The sequence below is a fragment of the Acomys russatus genome, chromosome 17 (assembly GCF_903995435.1).
Source record: "Acomys russatus chromosome 17, mAcoRus1.1, whole genome shotgun sequence".
Lineage (NCBI taxonomy): Eukaryota > Metazoa > Chordata > Mammalia > Rodentia > Muridae > Acomys > Acomys russatus.
In genome coordinates this window covers 60,561,501-60,582,996 of record NC_067153.1, presented here as the reverse complement: position 1 = coordinate 60,582,996, position 21,496 = coordinate 60,561,501, and the positions used below count along the sequence as shown (strand labels likewise).

General features: G+C 54.8%; 1 protein-coding gene across 1 annotated transcript; it reads left to right on the top strand.

Annotated features, from left to right (window-relative positions):
- Positions 1-982: 982 nt before the first annotated feature.
- Positions 983-21,293, top strand: Adcy6 (adenylate cyclase 6). Its single transcript, XM_051160296.1, has 22 exons — positions 983-1,075; positions 6,628-7,489; positions 10,537-10,686; positions 11,036-11,157; positions 11,256-11,367; positions 11,543-11,670; positions 12,507-12,665; positions 12,749-12,890; positions 13,010-13,138; positions 13,628-13,653; positions 13,820-13,967; positions 14,152-14,249; positions 14,390-14,477; positions 14,670-14,786; positions 15,026-15,184; positions 15,471-15,649; positions 16,683-16,718; positions 16,797-16,926; positions 17,410-17,673; positions 18,316-18,520; positions 19,444-19,568; positions 19,776-21,293. The coding sequence occupies exons 2-22, from the start codon at positions 6,629-6,631 to the stop codon at positions 19,899-19,901; spliced, it is 3,504 nt and encodes a 1,167-aa protein (XP_051016253.1). The 5' UTR covers positions 983-1,075; position 6,628; the 3' UTR covers positions 19,902-21,293.
- Positions 21,294-21,496: the final 203 nt, after the last annotated feature.

The window sequence follows — 21,496 nt, the reverse complement described above, 5'->3', positions numbered from 1 at the left end:
TTTTTTTTTTTTGAGACAGGGTTTCTCTGTGTTGCCTTGGCTGTCCTAGACTCGCTTTGTAGACCAGGCTGGCCCCGAACTCACTGCCTCTGCTTCCCAAGTGCTGGGATTAAAGGCGTGTACCACCACCACACCCTGGCTCATGTTCAAACATTACAATCCGCACTCTCCTGTCTGAACTTGAGACTTCCTGTGACAGAGCGCAGGAGGGGTTATACCCGGTTTATGGGTGAGGCTCTGAGGCAGTGAAGGATGTTCGCGATAATTTTTGTTTGTTTGTTGTTGTTGTTTTGTTTTTCCGAGACAGGGTTTCTCTGTGTATCCTTGGCTGTCCTGGACTCGCTTTGTAGACCAAGCTGGCCTTGAACTCACAGCAACCTGCCTGCCTCTGTCTCCCGAGTGCTGGGAGTGCGCCACCATGCCCAGCTTTTTGTTTGTTTTTGAGACAGGGTTTCTCTATGTAGCCCTGCTGTCCTGGAACTCTCTATGGAGGCCAGGCTGGCCTCCAACTCAGACATCCACCAAGGCACCACTATGCCAGGCACGCCTTGGGTAAGTGATTAATTCAAGAACCTTTTCCCTACTGCCCAGGTGGGGTCTAAATGGTTGATTGTTGCGCCCTGAAGGACAAGAGTATGTCCTGAGCCTAGGGCAGGGCAAGGCTGGCCCTCAGCTAGGGTCTGGCAGAGGGATTGGGACGGGGCCTCAAAGGCAAGCTTAAACTCACCTGCCTTCAGGAAGTGGGCCCTTCTCTCCTTTCTGGTTCCAACACTCTACCTACCCCTCAAAGGGTTAAACTAGCTTTCACATGATTTTCCCATCTCCCAGGTAACTTGGGCAGCTGCTTACGAGGGAAATAAATAAACATCCCGGAACAATTTTTTCAGTTCATGAACCTGGCAATGCACCCCAGCCCCCCACATCAAAGAAGCACAACCCTTTGGGTAAAAGGTGCCGGGGGAGGGACTCTGCCAGTTGGCAGGTGCGGGGGGAAGGGCTGCCCCAGAGAGCGTGGGGCCAGAGGGCGGCACGGAGTGCCCCCGCCCGCAGCCCGATCCGGTTCTGGGCGCAGCAGGTTTGCGTCGGGGCCCGCGCCCCAGAGGGTTGGGGAAGCGGAAAGAAGTGGGGTGCGGGCGAGCGGGTGCCAGGCGCACACACCTGGCGCCTTGTGGAATGAATTCTTAATTAATTATTAAACTCAGCTCCCGCCGGAGGGAGTGGGGCCGTGGTGGAGAAGGGAGGGAGAGCGGGCGCGGTGGGGGCTGGGGCCGGGAGGAAGGTGGGTGAGGAGGGGGCGCAGGGCACCCCGACAGGAAGGAAGCAGACCCTCTGGGTGGGGCGGGCTCCTCTGCCGCCAGTGGGTGGCTCAGCCGGCCTCCGCGGACCCCCGGGTGAGGGTGGAGGGCACCCTGCAGCATGCCGCCCTGGGTGGAGGCGGGCGCACCGACCCTCCCTCGGGGTCTGAAGCCCAGAACAGTGGCCGCTTGTTTGGCCGGAGACCCGGGGAGGACGTGGCGGACGGGGGAGGGGGCGCGCGGGACTCTGGCCCGGCTCACCCGATCCCGGTCCTGGGAAGGGGAGTGGGCAGCTGTGCCCCGGCCTCTGGGAGGGGGAGGGGGTGCCCAGACAAAAGGAGCTTGTTCCTTTAAGGCGGGGAGTCCGGGAGCCGGCGGGGAGGGGACTTCTGGATCCGGGGTAGAGGGCGGCTGCGCTGGACAACAAGGGAGGGGGCGAGGGCCGGAGGCTCTGCCGCGCGGCGGGCGGGACAGCGGGGACGCACGGACACGGAGCAGGACGGCGGGACGGCCGGCCCCGCCCGGCCGGAGCCCGCGGGCGCGGCGGGGCGGCGTCCCGGGGCAGGCGCCGACCCCCGGCAGGTGAGCGGGCTCCCGTGAGCACTGGGGACTCTTCGACAGTTTGCGGGGTGCCTGGGAAAGTGCTGGAGGATATAAGGACCCAGAGCACCACGGGGCCCGGCTGGACGCTTCCACCCTCGCTCCACGCCACGAGCTTCCCTTCCTGCACTCGCCAGAGTTTCCAGGCTTGCCCAGAGAAGGCATGCACGAGGGGAGGGGATACCCACAGAGGTTGGCATTGGGGATGTGGGGGTGAGTCTGGAGTGTTGAGACTGCTCTGAGAGGAGAGGGAGGCCCCGTCCCTGCCCTCACCCTGAACCTTTGGAATGAAAGGGTAATGTCAGTGCCTACTTCCCCAAGGCCTGTTACGGGGTGGGCAGGAGTGGGTGGGGTGTGGGCAGACTTTATTCAGAGTAGGCCCAGCTGCCTGACTGGAAAACCAGAGGTGGGATTAGGTGGTGGCAGAGCCTTTCGGTACCTGGTACCCCCGTCTTTCCAGAGTGCCTCTGTAGCTAGAGGGCCTGACCAGGGTGTTAACGTGATTGGAGCTGGCTTGGGGAGCTCTTTTTGGTCCTTATGGAGGACCAGGGCTGAGGAAGGCTGTGCTGAACCTACAGATACAGGCCCCGGGGGAAGTTTTACATCTGGAAAGGCCTGGAAATTCTGGGTTTCAGCATCGTGAGTGTTGGGCCTCCCGCTGGCCATAATCTTCAGCATGAACTTTCTGGAGACTTGGAAATCATTTTGCCAACGAGGGCACGGAGGCAGATAGACCCTGGGGATGAGGTGGCTAAGAGGTGGCCAGGAAGAGGGTTGGGCAAAGCGGTGGGCAGAGCCAGTCTTGAGGCCAACCCTTGGCTTCCAGACCTTGGTCAGGCTGAAGGATCAGGGTTTGGGAGGGACTTGAGGTCTGAGAGACACTGGGCCTGGAACTATGGGCCTTGGGGCGGAATGGACGCGAATCTGGCTGTGGGAGTTGAGTGTATACAGAGCAGCACATCAATAAGAGAGCTCAAAGGACTCAGGGGAGGAGGAGGTCAAGAGACATAAAGGTCAAGAGCTGGAAGGCAGAAAAGGGATGTGGTGTGCTCTTCTGGAATTCACGGTGAGGGGTTTCTGAACAGGGAGGTTTGGGGGAACAAGTTTTGTGGCTTGGAACAATGCCTTCTGGTTTCCTGCTATACTGGCCTGGCATAGGGGAGTGCCATGAGCTGTGCAAGTCCTTTACAGGTGGACCGTGGCTGAGCAGAGCTCAGGGTGGCATGGCTGCGGTTGGCCGAACAGTTTACAGAGCTCTGGAGCTATCTATCTATCCCGTTGGGGAGTCAGCATGTTCTCACAGGGTCACATGTTTCCCTGATAGTGTCTGCCCCTTCCTCCGTGGGTCTGAGCCAGATGCAAGGATGTGCTTGCTTCCAGGGGCTGGGAACGTGGCCAGAAACAGGTCCCTTGGGAACAGAGACCTGGGCTGGTGGTAGCGGTGGCAGTGGTGGTGTTGGGGCTGGGAGAACGCGGAAGCAAAATGTCATGGTGTGTGGAGTTGTGTGTGTGTATGTGTGTGTGTGTGTGTGTGTGTGTGTGTGGCAGTGGCACATAGTGGGAAAACTGTACACTCTGTGTTCTGTCACCAGCAGCTCTGGAAACTGACAGCAGGGGACATAGGGCCTAATAGGCAGACATCTGACTGGCTGGCTGGATATAGGTTCTTGCGCATGACTGTTGTCTTTCTGTCTCTGGGACACTGACAGAGATTTGTATCCAGAGGGCTGTAAGGTAGGGAGAACTAGTATTTACACTGTAGCAAGGCAGGGACCACCAGCTTCTCCCGTCAGAACCATTATACTCTCATTTTTCCGGTGAAGAAACTGACCTGGGGTAGAGGCAGGTAGATGGCCCTTCTCTGTAAGAGCCGGGCAGATCGCTTTTAAGGTTTGAAACCTGGTCTTGTGCCAAAAAGCGTGCGTCCAGGGAAGTGTTTTTGAAGAGCTAGGCTTTTCTTTGGTGACCTTTTCCAAATGCCAGCCTGACCAGAAGTCTTGCGCTTCGGATCTGTGTCCTTCAAGATGGTGCTGTTGGCGTTAAGAAGTTGAAGGGCATGCTCTCCTGTGGATGGAGAAGGGACGCTGGCAGAAGCTCTGCTGTGGGTGGCCCAGAGGTGGCGGCCCAGAGGTGGGGGCCCAGAGGTGGGGGCCTGTAAAGCTCCCAACTTACCTTCTGCTCTGAGTCCCTCTAGCAGTTGCTGCGTGTGTGCGTGTGTGCCGTCTGGCTCTGTGGCCACCTGGGGCAGTGGCTGTGTGAACTTCTCTAGTTCCCTAGTGAGTACAAATGTCAGTGCTGCCAGCTCAGCAGGTGGAAGTACAAGAGGCCCCTCAGTCTGCCCTGCAGGCATGGAGGAGTTTGGCCCTGCTGATGGCATCATTCATGGGTGACCTGGGTTCAGCCGGGACACATGGCAAGGTGGTGGTCAGGAAGGCATCCAGTCCTGTCCGAGGCGTGGCCTTTCTGGACATTTAGGATCCAGTCTCAGAGTCTCTGCAACATAGGGGAGCCATGCAAAACTACCTTGGATATTGGCTTCAGGTTTTCTCTTTGCAAAGCTGTCCTGTTCTCCGGACGATTATAGGACCAGCTTCTTGGGCCCTTGGTAAAGAGGAGGTGAAATTAGGCGCAAGAAAAGGTCTCGGGAGTTTATGACAGAGAGGAAAAAAATAATATAGCTAACGCCATCCATCCACTCAGCAAACATCTAGGAGTGCAGATACCATTCCTAGTCTTTGTAAACAGTACTCCTCGCCCCCCAAAAAACAAAACAAAACAAAACAAACCCAAAAACAAAAACAAAACTGTGCCAAAACTGCCCGGACCCTTGTCTTCATCAACTTGGCATTCTAGTTAGGAGTGAAAGACAATGAACAAATAAGAAAAATTGCAGAATGGCAGTTGCCGATAAGAGCCGCGGAGAGGGAGAAATTATAAAGCTGGGAAGAGAGATACGGAGCCCCAGGAAAGGGAGTTGCTATTTTAAGAGGGTGGTAAGAGTAGCACTGATAAGGGACTTGGGCTGTGACCCAAAGGAGCTCTTGTTCCAGCCAGGAACAGCAAGTACCAGGGGCTAGCCTGGGCTGAGCTCCGTAACAAGCTAAGGTGATAGCGCTAAAAGGGACAAGGAGGACCAGGGCTGTCACCGTTAGCAATTATTTGCTGTTGACCATTCTGTAGCACCTTGTGGGCTCCCCATCTCTGTCTGTGGTACTAAGCCTTGTGCACTGTAGACAGCATTCCAGTGCAGAACAACACTTTTTTTATCTTTTTGCCATACATTTATTAAGCACCTACTGTTGGCCAGACTCAATACCTCTAGAGATACCGTAGTTTTTCGGACCATAAGATGCACTCTCAGCTGGGCGGTGGTGGCGCACACCTTTAATCCCAGCACTCGGGAGGCAGAGGCAGGTGGATCGCTGTGAGTTCAAGGCCAGCCTGGTCTACAAAGCGAGTCCAGGACAGCCAGGGCTACGCAGAGAAACCCTGTCTTGGGGGGGGGGGAGGAATGATTTAATTATAATTGCAATAAGTACTATGGAGGAAATGAGCAGAGGTGAAACTGGACCAAACTTAGTGTAGGGGTGTGGCTGGGAAATTGTCTGTGAAGAAGTAACACTTAAACCGTGACCCATGGGAGAAATTGAACTTAGCTTGCTACTGTGTGTGTGTGTGTGTGTGTGTGTGTGTGTGTGTGTGTGTGTGAGTGTGTGTGAGTGTGTTTAGGAAGGATGTGGAAAGAGTTCTTTTTGTATGGAGGTCACTGATTGAGAGTTCACAGCAGAACTAATTTCATTGACAATTTATTTGCATGTATGTAGTCTTTTTTTGTTTTGTTCTGTTTTCTGAGATGGTTTCTCTGTGTAGCCCTGGCTGTCCTGGAACTTGCTCTACAGACCCAGGCTGACTTTGAACTCACAGTGATCTGCCTGCCTCTGTCTCCCGAGTGCTGGGATTACAGGTGTGCTCCACCATACCAGCAGAGTATTGTAAAATGTACAATAATTATCAACATTTCAAAATTGGGAGATGTCACATTGAAATCCAAGGTTTTCTTTTGCTTCTGCTGGAAAAAAAAAATAAAAGTTTAGGCCCTACTGGGGCACCAGTGGCACCAGCCAGTTGGTGCTGGGTGGTCCTTCTCTGTGTGGTTTCTTCCCCCTGTCTTTGACACAGGTGCCTGAGTTTGTGGTGACCAAGAACTCAGTATTGACTTTGAGGAAAGAGTAAACTATTAAGTGTACTGGCCTTCAGGATCAGACAAGTCAAACTTAGGAACTTGATGGTGGTGGTGGTTCTTCTCCTCCTCTTCCTCCTCCTCCTCCTTCTTCTTCTTCTTCTTCTTCAAGATTTACCTTTATTTTATATGCATGTATGTTTGTGTGAGAATTGTCAGAACCTCTGGAACTGGAGCCAGAAAGAGTTTTGAGCTGCTGAGTGGGTGATGGGAATTGAACCCAGGTCCTTTGGAAGAGCAGGCAGTACTCTTAACCACTGAGCTATCTTTCCAGCCCCCCCCCCCCCCCAGTCTTGGGGTTTTTTTCCCCCTGTGTGGCTGCTGTGTCTTTCCCACCTCGCTGTGTCCTGGTTTGCTCCCTCAGGGTAGTTTTATCAGATGGGTGGGAATGAAGAACAGAGTTGTAGGAAAAGCCCGGGGGTCATAAGCTACTACAGTGGCCGCGGCTGCAACAGCGCTATTAATACCATCTTATGCCTTTCCTCCCAGCAGCATGTCATGGTTTAGTGGCCTCCTGGTTCCCAAAGTGGATGAGCGGAAGACAGCTTGGGGCGAACGCAATGGACAGAAACGCCTACGCCATGGGACTCGGGCCAGTGGCTTCTGCGCGCCCCGCTACATGAGCTGCCTTAAGAACGTGGAGCCACCCAGCCCGACTCCTGCTGCCCACCCTCGCTGCCCCTGGCAGGATGAGGCCTTCATCCGGAGGCCTGGCCCAGGCAGGGGCGTGGAGCTGGGGCTGAGGTCGGTGGCCTTGGGTTTCGATGACAGTGAGGTGACAACACCGATGGGGGCAGCCGAAGTGGCACCGGAGACATCATCGCCTAGGAGCGGTCCGTCCTGCTGGCACCGGCTAGTGCAGGTTTTCCAGTCTAAGCAGTTCCGCTCCGCCAAGCTGGAGCGTCTGTACCAGCGGTATTTCTTCCAGATGAACCAGAGCAGCCTCACGCTGCTGATGGCGGTGCTCCTGCTCCTCACCGCTGTCCTGTTGGCCTTCCACGCTGCACCTGCCCGGCCTCAGCCTGCTTATGTGGCCCTGCTGACCTGTGCCGCCACCCTGTTTGTGGCACTCATGGTAGTGTGCAACCGACATAGCTTCCGCCAGGACTCCATGTGGGTGGTGAGCTATGTGGTTCTGGGCATCCTAGCAGCTGTGCAAGTCGGGGGTGCCCTGGCAGCCAACCCACACAGCCCCTCAGCAGGCCTCTGGTGCCCCGTGTTCTTCGTCTATATCACCTACACTCTCCTTCCCATCCGCATGCGAGCCGCAGTGCTCAGCGGCCTGGGCCTTTCCGCCTTGCATTTGATTTTGGCCTGGCAGCTCAACCGTGGTGACCCCTTCCTTTGGAAGCAGGTATGGTGCAGTAGGGCGTGCCGGGGTGGGAGTGGGCAGGGCGATGGCTAAGGAGAGACATGGTATGGGGATATCTGCATATATAAGGTGTCAGGGATTGGCCTCTGCTTGGGGCTTGTTTCAAGTGGGCCTTGCTGAAGAGAAGGAGGGGTCCAGGGCCAGGCCTGCTGTCTGTCACAGTAGGCTCAGCTCTTTGGCCTAGGTCAGTAGACTGCAGCAGTGTAGTCTGTAGACAACGCTGTGCACAGGGCTTGCATCTTTGACCTCTTGTTGACCCCTGAGGGTTTAAGCCCTGTTGTTATTACCCCTGAGAAACAGCTGTAGGGGCTTGTGTGAAGCCTCCACAAGCAAGGCCTCTACTTCTTGCCAGAAGCTGTGGGCTGTAGCCCACCGTGGCCTCCGAGACAGAGAGTTTCCTGGGGCACTTGGAGTGAAAAGCTGGGTGCTCTGGCATGGTGCCCTTGCCAAGCCTGGAACAGAACACACCTTTCAAAAGCAACTTTATAGCTAGTTTGTTATGGAGCAAGTGTCCACCAGGCACTGCTGGAACTCTTAAAGGGCCAGACCCTTCCAAACTAGTTCCTACGCTCTCTTCTAGTCTGCTTGTGAAGTGGGGATTTGGGGTGAACTGCCCTTCTGGGCAAAAGCAGCTCAGGAGTGGTGCCTCCCTTCCCCCCTCTGTCAGACTTGCCAGAAGGTGGGTGTGTGGCTCTTCCCTGCTCTCAGCTGGCGTGGTGCCCAGGGCCCAGCCCTGTGCCTGATGGGGGAGGCTGAGCCTGGGAGGCCGGAACTGCCAGCCTTCTACCTCCTCCCTCCCTGGGGGTGCCCGGCTTCAGTTTTACCCCCTGGGGTCTCCAGGGGTGCATTCCTGGGATGGCAGGGAAAACTGTGCCCCTCTGTGGGGCTGTGGGTGCCCATGCAGCCTCTTGAAACTGAGACCGATCTCACACATGGCTGCTGGGGCCTGTGAGTTTCTGCATGGAGTAGGGGCTTGTAGCATCCTTGGCAACCCCTTCCAGATCCAGCCCCAGCTGTGTCCATAGGAAGAACTCTTCCTCAACCCCCCCCCCCCCAATCCATCCACACAGAGCAGCAACATCGGTTCGTTTTGTTTGGGGTCGCCCCAGAGCCTTGGCATCTGTTTTTTCTCATGGTAGATAGGGATGTGTGTGTGTGTGTGTGTGTGTGTGTGTGTGTGTGTGTGTGTGTGTGTGTGTGTGTGTGTATGTGTAGAGAGTTACTTCAGTCCTTCGTCCCTGTTCCCTTTCCCTCCAGTGTGACTCACATTTTCCTTTTGGGCTCCTGGGGCCAGGAAGGGAAGTTGCTTGGATAGCCCCCCTCCTACTCCCCCACTGGGGGCTATTCTTAGAAGCCCCCAAGGGAGATAGAGTGGCCCCTCTTCACCCCTGCTGCTGCTGAGAGGGGGAAGCTCTGCCTAGGCTCTCTGGAAGCTGCCATGGCGACTGGGAAGGGCAGCTGAATTCCAGTGTCCTAGAGGGTCAGTGCTAGGAGTTAGCCAGACCTCAGTTTTACACAGAGGAATCAAGACTAAAGGTCTTGTCCAAGTCTGCAGGCCTGGTTCAGGGCAGTTGGTAGCAATTCCCTCCCCTTTCTCCCCAACTGTAGCCCTGCCCCAGCCAGCTTGGGTGGAGTCCCAGTGTCACGTTAACCCCTGAGTCTCTGGCAACATGGAAGGCAGCCTCACTTGGACTTGCTCCCCAGTCATTTCTTCTGACAGTGATTTGGGACTGGCTAGGGCCGGGCATGAGGTGCAGAGGGGTGTGTATAAGAGTTGGGGGGGGGGAGGAGAGGGGTGGCCATGCCTTCTTTCTAGTAGTAAAATTAATGGCTGCCAAGCCTGGGCTCTAAGTCTGGCCTTCAGGAGCTAGAGTCAGTGGAGAAAGCGCTTTCAGAAGTCTGGAATATACTAGGCACCCAGGTTAGGACAAAGGCGCTGGAGTCTGATTGTCCAGGATCCAAGACTCGGGCCAGCCACAGCCCACCGTGTGATCTTAGGCACGCTGCTGGGCTCCTTTGTGCTTGACTGACTCGCGGTTGTGAAGTGGGATTCTGTTACCTGATTCATAGACGTTTGAGAAACCCATCAGCTAATGTGTGGGTTGCATCCTTCGAATCCTAGACGTTGCAGGTGGCCAGCAAACTGGCTACTGTAACAGCAGCAGTGATACCGGCTTACACCTGTGATCCGGTCACGTGGGAATCCGAAGCAGGAGGATCACCCTGAGTCTGAGGCCAGCTTAGGTTACATAGTGAGACCCTATCTCAAAAATCCAACCAAACAACTACAAAACCCAATCACGGTCATTCTTGCTATTCAGTCTGCAGGGCCAGGGAAGACCTTAGAGATATTATTCCTACTATGGGGGAAAAAAAAAAGCCGGGCATGTGGCACACATTTTAATCCCTGAACTCAGGAAGCAGAGGCAGGTGGATCTCTGCAAGTTTGAGGCCAGCCTGGTCTACAAAGTGAGTCCAGAACAGCCAAGGCTACACAGAGTAACCCTGTCTTGAAAAATCAATAAATAAAAGTAAAATAAAATGGAGATATTATTCCTCCTGTTTGGATTATGGATGAGTAAGTGGAAGCCTAGAGAGGAAGTGACTTGTTCTGGTTCACTTGGAAGAGGATGGCAAGCTCAGATCTCCTTGGCTCTGTAAAGAGGACCACAGGAAGAAGGAACATTTGTCTTTTGTTAGAGGTGTTTGTGGGGGAGTAGATTATTGGATGCCAGGGTTGAGCCCATGGCCGTGATTGGTGTTCCTGCTCCTGAAGCTGTGACAAGCTCATCTTTCTGGTCATGGAATAATCTAGGCTGGCTGGCATCTGTAAGGAGGGGCAGTGTACCACAGGGATGGCACAGCTTGGGGACAAACAGGGTGCAAGAAAGAGGGAGAGAGAGAGAGAGAGTGTGTGTGTGTGTGTGTAAAGAGGGAGAGAGAGAGAGAGAGAGAGTGTGTGTGTGTATATGTATACGCGCACTTGATGGGGAGGCAATCACTCATCTGTCTCCGCTACCCTCCCATAGCTCGGTGCTAATGTGGTGCTCTTTCTCTGCACCAATGTCATCGGTGTCTGCACACACTACCCTGCTGAAGTGTCCCAGCGCCAAGCCTTTCAGGAAACCCGAGGTTACATCCAGGCTCGGTTGCACCTGCAGCATGAGAATCGGCAGCAGGTGGGGGGGTCCCCTTCCTCCCCCTCCCCTGTTTCCCTAGGTGGGCGAGGGCGCTCCTCCTCTTCACTCCCAGTACCTTGTACTTTAGACCTGCTGCTTTGTCCATGACTGTGGGACACAGAGTGAATGGTCCCTAAGGACCGTGCATCACAGAAGCCCTGGGGGGCAGGGTGGGGGGATCCTGTCCTGTTCAAGGGTAGGAGGGAGGATGTCGGAGTACATCTGGGAGGATGCTCCCGTGTTAAGCTCAGATCCCAGAGACACGGGAGGGCTCTGGGAATGTGTGAAAGGAACAAGAGGGGTCAAAAACGGAAAGCAGAGAAGATAGTGGTTGGAACCGCTGGTCTAGGAGCGGCTGCTGCTGTCAGTGTTGCCCCAGCATGTTGCCATGGAGATGAAAGAAGACATCAACACCAAAAAAGAAGACATGATGTTCCATAAGATCTACATCCAGAAGCATGATAACGTCAGGTAGAATGGGGACGGGATGGTGGCAAGAGGGTTGCGGGGAGCCAGAGAGTCCTGGAGGAGGGCTCTGAGCTCCATCTCTTTACTGCCGATGCCCACAGCATCCTATTTGCCGACATCGAGGGCTTCACCAGCCTGGCCTCCCAGTGCACTGCGCAGGAACTGGTCATGACCTTGAACGAGCTCTTTGCCCGGTTTGACAAGCTGGCTGCGGTGAGGGTGCTGGGGCTTAGAGACGGTGCCAACCTCGATGACCACACAGTGTTGCTGGTGGCAGTTGGGGGTGTGTGTGTGGGGGCAGAGGTGGCATTGAAGGTGATGGGCCAGGTGTGCTGGGTGACTGGGGGGGAGGGGAGTAAAGGAGATCCTCCCACCTCTTCCCCTTTAGGAGAACCACTGCCTGAGAATCAAGATCTTAGGAGACTGTTACTACTGTGTGTCCGGGCTGCCCGAGGCCCGGGCAGACCATGCCCACTGCTGTGTCGAGATGGGGGTGGACATGATCGAGGCCATCTCGTAAGCGGTCCCCCCTTCCCGGGCCTACTGGAACTGTGGGTGCTCCGGCTGCTCCTCCTATGCCGTGCCATCAGGAATTTCCCCCAGCCTTAGTAACTCCTCGTCTTGGAGATGTATTTATTGCTGGGTGGGGAGAGTAGATCTTTCTCCAGTCTGGATGAAGACTCTTGTGGTCCTTCCAGCCCCAGCCTACTGAGGGTGCAGGGAGCTGTAGTGGGGGCCAGGGGTGGCGGACCGGGGGGGACTGTGGCTGCAGAGAATGCCAGCTGAGCAGGCTGGAGCTGGCCACAGCTCAGTCCTGCAGGACGATGGCAGCCCCTATTGAACATGGTTCTCAAACCTTTGCCCTTGAGTCCCAGGTAGCCTCTTGCTCATGTCTAGTCAAAGCTGTGTTCCTGTCCCTGCGTCTGCCTCTGTCTTTGCCTGGGATGCTGGGATTCTTCTTTCTGATTACATTTATTTATTGACTTTGTGTGTGTGTGTGTGGCGCGCGTGCACGCATGTGCGCAGGGATTCACCTGCTGAGCTGCATGTACGTTGGTCAGAGAGTAACTTGGAGTTGGTTTTCTCTAACTGTGTGGGGGTCTCAGGGATCAAACTTAGGAGTCAGGTTTGGTAGCAGGTACCTTTACTGCTGAGCCATCTTGCTGGCCTCAGTTTGGGTTCTTGACTGGATGATAAGAAGACAGCTTGGGGCACTCTTGGTGAGGTTGAGGCCAGCCTGGTCTACAGAGTGAGTTCCAGGACAGCTAGGGCTACACAGAGAAACCCTGTTTCGAAAACCCAAAAGGAAGATGACAACAGCTTGGGGCTGATGTACAGTTGCATCTCCTCAGGCTGGTACGTGAAGTGACGGGGGTAAATGTGAACATGCGTGTGGGCATCCACAGTGGACGCGTGCATTGCGGTGTCCTTGGCCTGCGGAAATGGCAGTTCGATGTATGGTCCAACGATGTGACCCTGGCCAACCATATGGAGGCTGGGGGCCGGGCTGGGTGAGTGGAAGGGTCCAGTTGGTGGCAGGGATGGGTGGGTGGGTGAGTGGGGGAGCCAGGGTCTCACTTCCTGCCCTACACAGCCGTATCCACATCACTCGGGCCACACTGCAGTACCTGAATGGGGACTATGAGGTGGAGCCAGGCCGCGGTGGTGAGCGCAATGCATACCTCAAGGAGCAGTGCATCGAGACCTTCCTCATACTGGGCGCCAGCCAGAAACGGGTCAGGGCCAGGGCAGGACTGGTGGGAGGGCGGGAGGGTGGGGAGGAACAAACGGGGGATGCTAGCAGAGGCCTTCTTGGGGTTCCGTTTCTGAGCCTGCACTCATGTTGCCCACACAGAAAGAAGAGAAGGCCATGCTGGCTAAGCTGCAGCGGACGCGGGCCAACTCTATGGAAGGCCTGATGCCACGCTGGGTTCCTGACCGTGCATTCTCCCGGACCAAAGACTCCAAGGCATTCCGCCAGATGGTGAGGGGCTCTCCCCGCTATGGAGGGGCTCTCCCCGCTATGGATGGGCTCTCTCTGCTATGGGCTCCTCACTTTTTGGTTTCCCTCTCTTCACATAGCTTCCTTCTCCATGTATGTGTTTTTTATTTATTTTTATTTTATTTTATTTTATTTTATTTTATTTTATTTTATTTTATTTTATTTTAGAGACAGGGTTTCTCTGTGTACTCTTGGCTGTCCTGGACTCACATTGTAGACCAGGCTGGCCTCAAACTCACAGTGATCCACCTGCCTCTGCCTCCCGAGTGCTGGGATTAAAGGCGTGCGTCACTACCACCCGGCTTTTTTTTTTTTTTTTTTTTTTTCTTTTTCTGTCTTGTTTAATATGTGTTCTAAAATTGAGAGCAGGGAGAATAGTTTCACCCAAGTGTGTGGGGACACTCTTAACCCAGTAGTGGAATGGGGAGAGGTCAGCACCTCATCCCTCACATGTTCTGTTTCTTTCTCCAGGGCATTGATGATTCCAGCAAAGACAAGTAAGTTGGTCCGTGGGGTGGGAGGGACATGGCATTTGCCGCCTGGAACGGGCTGTGGGAGCTGAGGCCTTCCCTTTCTCTCACATAGCCCTCTCTCCCTCGCTCCTGCCCGATCCCTGCCCTTCTTAATGCTTGCTATGTGCTGTTATCTGTGTCCCGTTACTAGCCGGGGTGCCCAGGATGCTCTGAACCCTGAAGACGAGGTGGACGAGTTCCTGGGCCGTGCCATCGACGCCCGTAGCATCGACCAGCTTCGGAAGGACCACGTGCGCCGGTTCCTGCTCACCTTCCAGAGAGAGGACCTGGAAAAGAAGGTTTGGGGGGCGGGGGGCTGTGTATGAGGACTGGAGGGAGGGAGGGCCTGGCTGGGAGACCTGGTGGGGGATGGGTGGAAAGTCATATAAATCGGGCCAACTGTTTCTCCCCTGTTCTTGGTGTCTACACATCCCTGCCAGGGCAGGACCCGGCACCCAGCTTGGTCTCCTTTCTTCCCCTCAGTATTCACGGAAAGTAGACCCGCGCTTCGGAGCCTATGTCGCCTGTGCGCTGTTGGTTTTCTGCTTCATCTGTCTCATCCAGCTCCTCATATTCCCACAGTGAGTCCCTGTTACCCTGAACTTTCCTGACACCCACACAGGCCACGGGTGGCTCTCTGGTCTCTGAGATCTGCTCTGGGGGTGGGACGAGGACACCCAGGTTTTGCTGATGTTGCCCCTCTGGCTTTATCCTGCTCCAGCTCCACTCTGATGCTTGGGGTCTATGCTGCCATCTTTCTGCTGTTGCTGGCCACTTTGCTTGTCTGCACTGTGTGCTCCTGTGGTTCTGTAAGTAGGGGGACTTCCCTGAGACTGTTGGGGTGGGGGGAGTTCCCATGGGAAAGGGAGGAGGAGGAGGAGGAGGAGGAGGAGGAGGAGGAGGAGGAGGAGGAAGCCATGTCTCTCATTAGACCCTGCTCTTGGCTGGTTCTTCCTTCTTAGTGAACGTAACTTCTAATCCTCGGTCTCTTGCTATTGCAGTTTTTCCCCAAAGCCCTCCAACGCCTGTCCCGCAGTATCGTCCGCTCACGGGCGCACAGCACAGCGGTTGGCATCTTTTCAGTTCTGCTGGTGTTCATCTCTGCCATTGCCAACATGGTAATCCTCCCATGCCCTAGACTGGGCACTTTCTGGGAACTGAGAACTGCTACCCAGCCTGCTGTCCCTGTGGGTTGGCTGGGGGTGGGGGAGGGTTTCAGGTTGGGGGGAGTAGCTCTTGCTCTTATTTTTCATTTCCCCTTTCTTTTGTCATCCCTGGGGAATTTAGTCCAAAAAGTACAAGGCACCTGGGTGTGGCCCTGGTAACCCTTTCCTTCATCTGTACCCAACCTTTGCAGTTCACCTGTGATCACACTCCGATAAGGACCTGTGCAGCCCGGATGCTAAACCTAACACCAGCTGATGTCACCGCCTGCCACCTACAAGAGCTCAATTACTCTCTGGGACTGGATGTTCCCCTGTGTGAGGGCACCGCACCCACCTGCAGCTTCCCTGAGGTGTCCGAGCAGTGTTCAGGCAGAGGGTTTTGCTCTGGCGCAGTTAGCCGCTCCTCTGTGCCAGGCCTAGTGATGGGCACCCGGGAGCCAGGAAGTCAAAAGTATCCCCCAACTCTAGGAGCACATAGGGCCCCTCCTGTGTAGCTGGGCATGGGTTGTAGAAGGAGTTGGGGCTTGGAAGGTGGTAGAAGGGAGGTTAGGCAGGCAGGGGAGTGCAGGGGTCTTCCTGCTCTGGGTGTCATGGTCTCTGCTGTCACCCAACGCTGCCTCTGCTGTCACCCCCCAGTACTTCGTCGGGGATGTGCTCCTGAGTCTCTTGGCCAGCTCTGTTTTCCTACACATCAGCAGCATCGGCAAGCTGGCTCTGACCTTCGTCTTGGGGTTCATCTATTTGGTGCTGCTTTTGTTGGGTCCCCCAGCCACCATCTTTGACAACTATGATCTACTGCTTGGCGTCCATGGCTTGTAAGTTCATTCTCAGCCCCTTTTTATGCCCCTGGGGACTCCCTGGCCCTTCTGGGTTGAGAGTCTGTGGTACCCAGGCCCTTGGAACGAACTCACTTGTGGGAGAAAGAGGAGGGGAAGGAAGAGTTCTGGCACGTGACTCCAGAGAAATCCCACTTGTGACAAATTCCTTTGTCTTTAGGCAAGAAAAGAAAAAAATCCCCCAATATGCCTGGTGCTTTCCTACCCACTGTCTTTTTTTTTTTTTTTTTTTAGCCTTTTTAATGTGTAACATCTCTGCTGTCCTGGAACTCGCTCTATAGGCCAGGCTAGCCTTGAACTCAGAGATCTGCTTGTGCTGGGATTAAAGGCATGCACGTGTGTGTGTGCGTGTGTGCGTGTGTGCGTGTGTGTGTGTGTGTGTGTGTGTATCCCCTTACCCCACCCATCCCACTGCCTAGCCCCACTCATTCTCTTAACTATGCCTAGGTCATAGAGTGTGGTGGTGGCAGAGCTCTGACTAGAAGCCCACCCTGCTGCACCTTTACGATATGTGGCCATAGCTTGTGGTAGGAAGAGCTGAGAGTCTGTTGGGCTTTGGGTCCTTGCTCCTGCTTTTCTCATGAGCTTTGTAACCTTGGCCAAGTCAACTTCCTCGAGTTCCCCCATCGGTCAGTACCACTTGCACGCACCTCAGGGTGGTGGTAGCTGTCACAGTAACCAATAGTCCACCCCCCCCCAGCACATGCTAAGCCTTTCAGATGTGGTACTTAGAGCTGAGCCCCAATTTCACTGATGGGGAAACTGAGGCTCAGAGAGTTAAAAGCAACTTGTCCTGGCCGTTCAGCTGCTAAGTGAGAAGCTCCTACTTGGGAAAGGTGGCTCTGCCCACAGGCTTGATTCCTGAGTGAGCTCAGCAGTGTAGTCTCTGCCTCCCCTGCAGTGCCCCTCCCAGCAGCTTCCCCGTGCAGTGTTGTCCCTCCCAGCAGACAGCTTCCCCCTCAGTGTCTCTCCCGGCAGACGGTGTCCAATGACTTTTGTATCTTCTTGCCAGGGCCTCCTCCAATGAGACCTTCGATGGGCTGGACTGGTAAGTGAGGGCTCTGGGGCAGCCAGCGATGAGGCTGGGAGAGTCTTCTTTGGACACCAAGCACGTCTCTATTTTCAGCCCAGCGGTAGGGAGGGTGGCACTCAAATATATGGCCCCTGTGATTCTGCTGGTTTTTGCCCTGGCACTGTATCTACATGCACAGCAGGTGGAGTCAACTGCCCGCTTGGACTTCCTCTGGAAACTACAGGTGACTTGGATATGAACCTTTGTGGGGAGGGCAAGGGTTCTGGGGCCAGAGGGTGGGCCAAGCCAGAAATGCATCTCTTGTTAGCTGGCTCAGGCTGAGGCTGTGCAAGCCCACCCTGGTTCCATGCCTTCTCTGTGTCCATCTCCTGCCCCCTTCACCTCCTGCCTGTTTTTTTTTTTTTTTTTTTTAATTTATTTATTATGTATACAGCATTCTGCCTGCAGGCTAGAAGAGAGTACCAGATTTCGTTATAGATGGTTGTGAGCCACCACGTGGTTGCTGGGAATTGAATTCATGACCTTTGGAAGAGCAGTCAGTGCTCTTAACCTCTGAGCCATCTCTCCAGCCCCCTTTGCCTGTTATTTAGGCTTCCTCTGCCCCCATGCCTTTCCCCTTCCCTCTGGTGCCCCATCCTCAGGCCTTGGCCACTGCTTCCACCCCTTGTGAATGCTGGGCACTGGGTGATGAATTTGGTGCCCACAGGCAACAGGGGAGAAGGAGGAGATGGAGGAGCTCCAGGCCTACAACCGGCGGCTGCTGCATAACATTCTGCCCAAGGACGTGGCCGCCCACTTCCTGGCCCGAGAACGCCGTAACGATGAGCTGTACTACCAGTCGTGTGAATGTGTGGCTGTGATGTTCGCCTCCATCGCCAACTTCTCCGAGTTCTACGTGGAGCTCGAGGCCAACAATGAGGGCGTCGAGTGCCTGCGCCTGCTCAATGAGATCATTGCCGACTTTGACGAGGTAACTTGCTCACTGACGGGTGCTGGCGGAGTAGGGACAATTTGGGGACCAGGGAAATTTCCGGAGATGACTTTGGATGAAAAAGCCATGGGTTGGACTGGGTGAGCATCCCTTGCCCAGTCAGAGACAGCAAGGTGGTCAACCTCAGCAGGGCAGGGTTGTCCTTGCTGAGGAGCAGAGGGTACGTGGCCTTAGGATGGGGCCGACAGGATGGGTGTCAGATGATGTCATTGAAGAGGAGGACAGCGGTCTGTGAGCAGACCCACGCGAGGCCAACCAAGAGGGCTTCTCACATAGTGAAAACGGGAGATGAGAGGAAAATACATCTCCTGCCAACTGGAGAAAGAAAGCAAGGACGAGCTGTCCACTGTCGTGGAGGGAGGTCCCTGCCTCACTGTGAGACACACTTCCTTAAAACATGTCAGAGCCTTTCTGCCCATCACAGTTGACCTGAAGCCATATACCTCAGTTCCTCGCACAGGATGCTGGACTGCCTCCTGAATTGAAAAGGGGTTCGCCCACTAAAACAATAAGGCTGTCGAGGGGAGGAGGGGAAAGGCAAAGGTTGACAAGCAGCAAGCTTTGGAAGGACCTGGGTCTGCCTCACAGCCGCCCCACTCTCCCCGCTCCCATGTTGTGCAGATCATCAGCGAGGAGAGGTTCCGGCAGCTGGAAAAGATCAAAACCATTGGCAGCACCTACATGGCCGCCTCGGGGCTGAACGCCAGCACCTATGACCAGGTGGGCCGTTCGCACGTCACCGCCCTGGCGGACTACGCCATGCGGCTGATGGAGCAGATGAAACACATTAACGAGCACTCCTTCAACAACTTCCAGATGAAGATTGGTGAGGGCCTGGCTCTTGGCACGTTCCCTCTGGGACGGTTTGTGGGTTAGGGATGAAGGTGGGCGGGGCCGTGGGTTCTCCACCTCCCACCACCACGCCACGCCTTATACTCAGGACCAAAGCCATCTATTTTGAGTCTTCCTTGTGCCGGGTCTTCACCCTCGATATTTTGAGTGCATTTTTATTTATTTACTTATTTTTAATTTTTTGTTTTGTTTTGTTTTGTTTTTGGAGACAGGGTTTCTCTGTGTAGCCTTGGCTATCCTGGACTCACTTTGTAGACCAGGCTGGCCTTGACCTCAACAGCAATCTGCCTACCTCTGCCTCCTGAGTGCTGGGATTAAAGGCATGCGCCGCCACCACCACCTAGCTTGAATGCATTTTTAATTCTCACATTAAGCCCCCCCCCCCTTCCTCTTTAAGATAAAGGGAATAACACCCAGAATAAATAACTCAGCAAAGGTTAGAGGACTGGCAGGCAGGTTTGTCTAAAGGCCGCCGCCTGGTGTCTCTGTGTGGCCAGTCTGATGAGGCCCTTCTCAAGTGCACTAGTGGAAGGCAGTGATTAATTGCATAAGGTCTGAGGTCTGGCTTGACTTCCCACAGCTCTATTTACTGGCTCAGTAAGTCGCCCCAGTACCTTGTAAGATAGGGGTGGGAGCAATGTAGGCAGCGAGTGCAGAGAGAAACCTTCAGTAGCTGAGCTGCCATAGTATGCAATAGTTGTCTGAACTCAAGAGAGCTACCTCAGCTATCGTGCCCAGACACCCCCGCTCCCGTTTGTTTTTTAAACCACAGGAAGAATTGTCCCCTTTTCACATTTTTTTTCCTTCAGGTCTGACTCAGGGTGCAAGGGGAGATGAACCCCTGAAGTGACCTTGCAGCACCCTGGGCTCAACATCTTGTTGTTGTCTCTATTTTAGGGTTGAACATGGGTCCAGTTGTAGCAGGCGTCATTGGGGCCCGGAAGCCACAGTATGACATCTGGGGGAATACAGTGAATGTCTCCAGTCGTATGGACAGCACAGGGGTTCCTGACCGAATACAGGTGAGGGGACGGGAGGCAAGCTGGGAGGAGTATGGGTTCGGGGTGGGGTGGGGGGCTTTCCCAGGATAGGGGTAGGGTGGCTATCTTCTATGGCTGTTGGGGCAGAGGTTGTGGAGAGGGGACTCAGGCTGCTGGAGAACTTCTGGGCTTTTTACCAATCCATCATCAAGGATTCCAGGCTAAGCAGGTTCCTCCCCGCCCCTCCAGGTGACCACGGACCTGTACCAGGTTTTAGCTGCCAAGGGCTACCAACTGGAGTGTCGAGGGGTGGTCAAAGTGAAGGGCAAGGGGGAGATGACCACCTACTTCCTCAATGGGGGCCCCAGCAGTTAGCGGAGCACAGCTGAGACTCAGCTGAAGGGACCAAGGTGGGCATTGAGTGGACTTTGTGCCCACTGAGTGGAGCTGTGGCAGGCAGGGGTCACTGAGCCTCCAGATCTTGCGACGGCAAAACGGGACACCTCAGCAAGCTGGGCTTGGACCACGTTCGTCTACCTTCGAATGACAAAGGAGGAGACACCGAAGAGGATTATCCAAGTGACTTTCTTAGCTGGGGTAGGCCTGTTCGTTCTCCTCGGGGTTTGTGGAAGGAATGAGAAGGCGGGCGGCCGCAGAGGCCAAGGAGCCATGCTGCCTGAGAGGGTAAAATGGCAACTCACTCTGCCTGCTGTTTCCCTGTCCTGGGCAACAGGCTCAGGGCTGGGTCCTTCCTTTCCCTATTTTTCCTGGGACTACTTTGTACAAAGACTGGGCGGGCATGAAGAGTGCCAATCCCATGCTTGCCTTCGCTTGTTTCGTGTCCTCGGCACTGGTCTCGGGTGCTCCCAGAACCAGCCAAGACTCCTTCCTAAGCACAAGGCAGGGAAAGGAGGTGCTGTGGGACCCAGCTCTGACCACATTTCAGGGGAATGTTTCCATTTGCCAAATCCTAGTCCCGTGATCTGTCCCCAAAGGGGAACAAAGGGACCTCTAACAGCGCAGATTTAGCCCCAATTCCTGCGCGCTCCAGGGAAAGGGGTATCTGGCCTCACTGGTACTGTGAAAATGACCGGCCAGAGAGCAAGCATGTGTGGGCGGACATCAGAAAAACAGGAACTGGATGTTCACCCACAGGTGCCGAACAGTGCAGGCGGCCAGGGAGGAGGAGGAGGAGGAGGCCACACTGATCTGAGGCCCCAGTGTGGCCAGGGTCAGCTCCCTTGGCCCAAATGCTCACTTGCTGTCTGCTGGCAAGGGGACACAGAGCATCTCTACCCCTTGTATTGCCAAATAGAAAAGAGTCAGGGTTCTGAGAAAAATAACCCTGACCTCAAACCTGGCCTCCTAAGTCTGGCACTAGGGAGGACCTGTGTGTTTGTGTAACTGTGTGTGCATGTTGCTTTGTGTGTGTGTGTGTGTCTGTTTTCGAGCTCTCTGTGTGCCCTTTAGCTCCAGTTCCTCAGCTCTCCACTCGGGGCTGCCTCTCTCCCATGGGCCTCTGTCTTCCGGTGTTAAGGCAGAGTCTCCTATGTCAAGCGATGGAGAGAGATGCCCAGGTTGCACAGGAGTGGGGTGGGGGTTTGGTATCGAAATGAGAGTGGTCTGGGGAGAGGAGTCCTTTTTGTGCCAAATCCCTAAGTGCCATTTGAGGGCCACATGTGCAGTCTGACTGTCTCCCTGCCAAGGGCAGGGACCCAAGTACCTGCTTAAATCTCTTCTGTTCCTTGCACTCGAACTGTTGGAAGTTCGTTGGGTAGAGGCTCGGGCATTTCCTGGCTTCCTCAGCTTGTGTCTTGGGGTGTGGTATTCTTTCTGACTGGGGTAGGTGTGGGATCCCTCTGAGGACCCAGATTTTGGTACTAGGGGATCGAGCCTGGGAATGCTAAACGTGGCTTTCCCAAACCCTCAGCCTGAATCTAGCACAGCTAGAGTCAAGTCCTGGCTGCCAG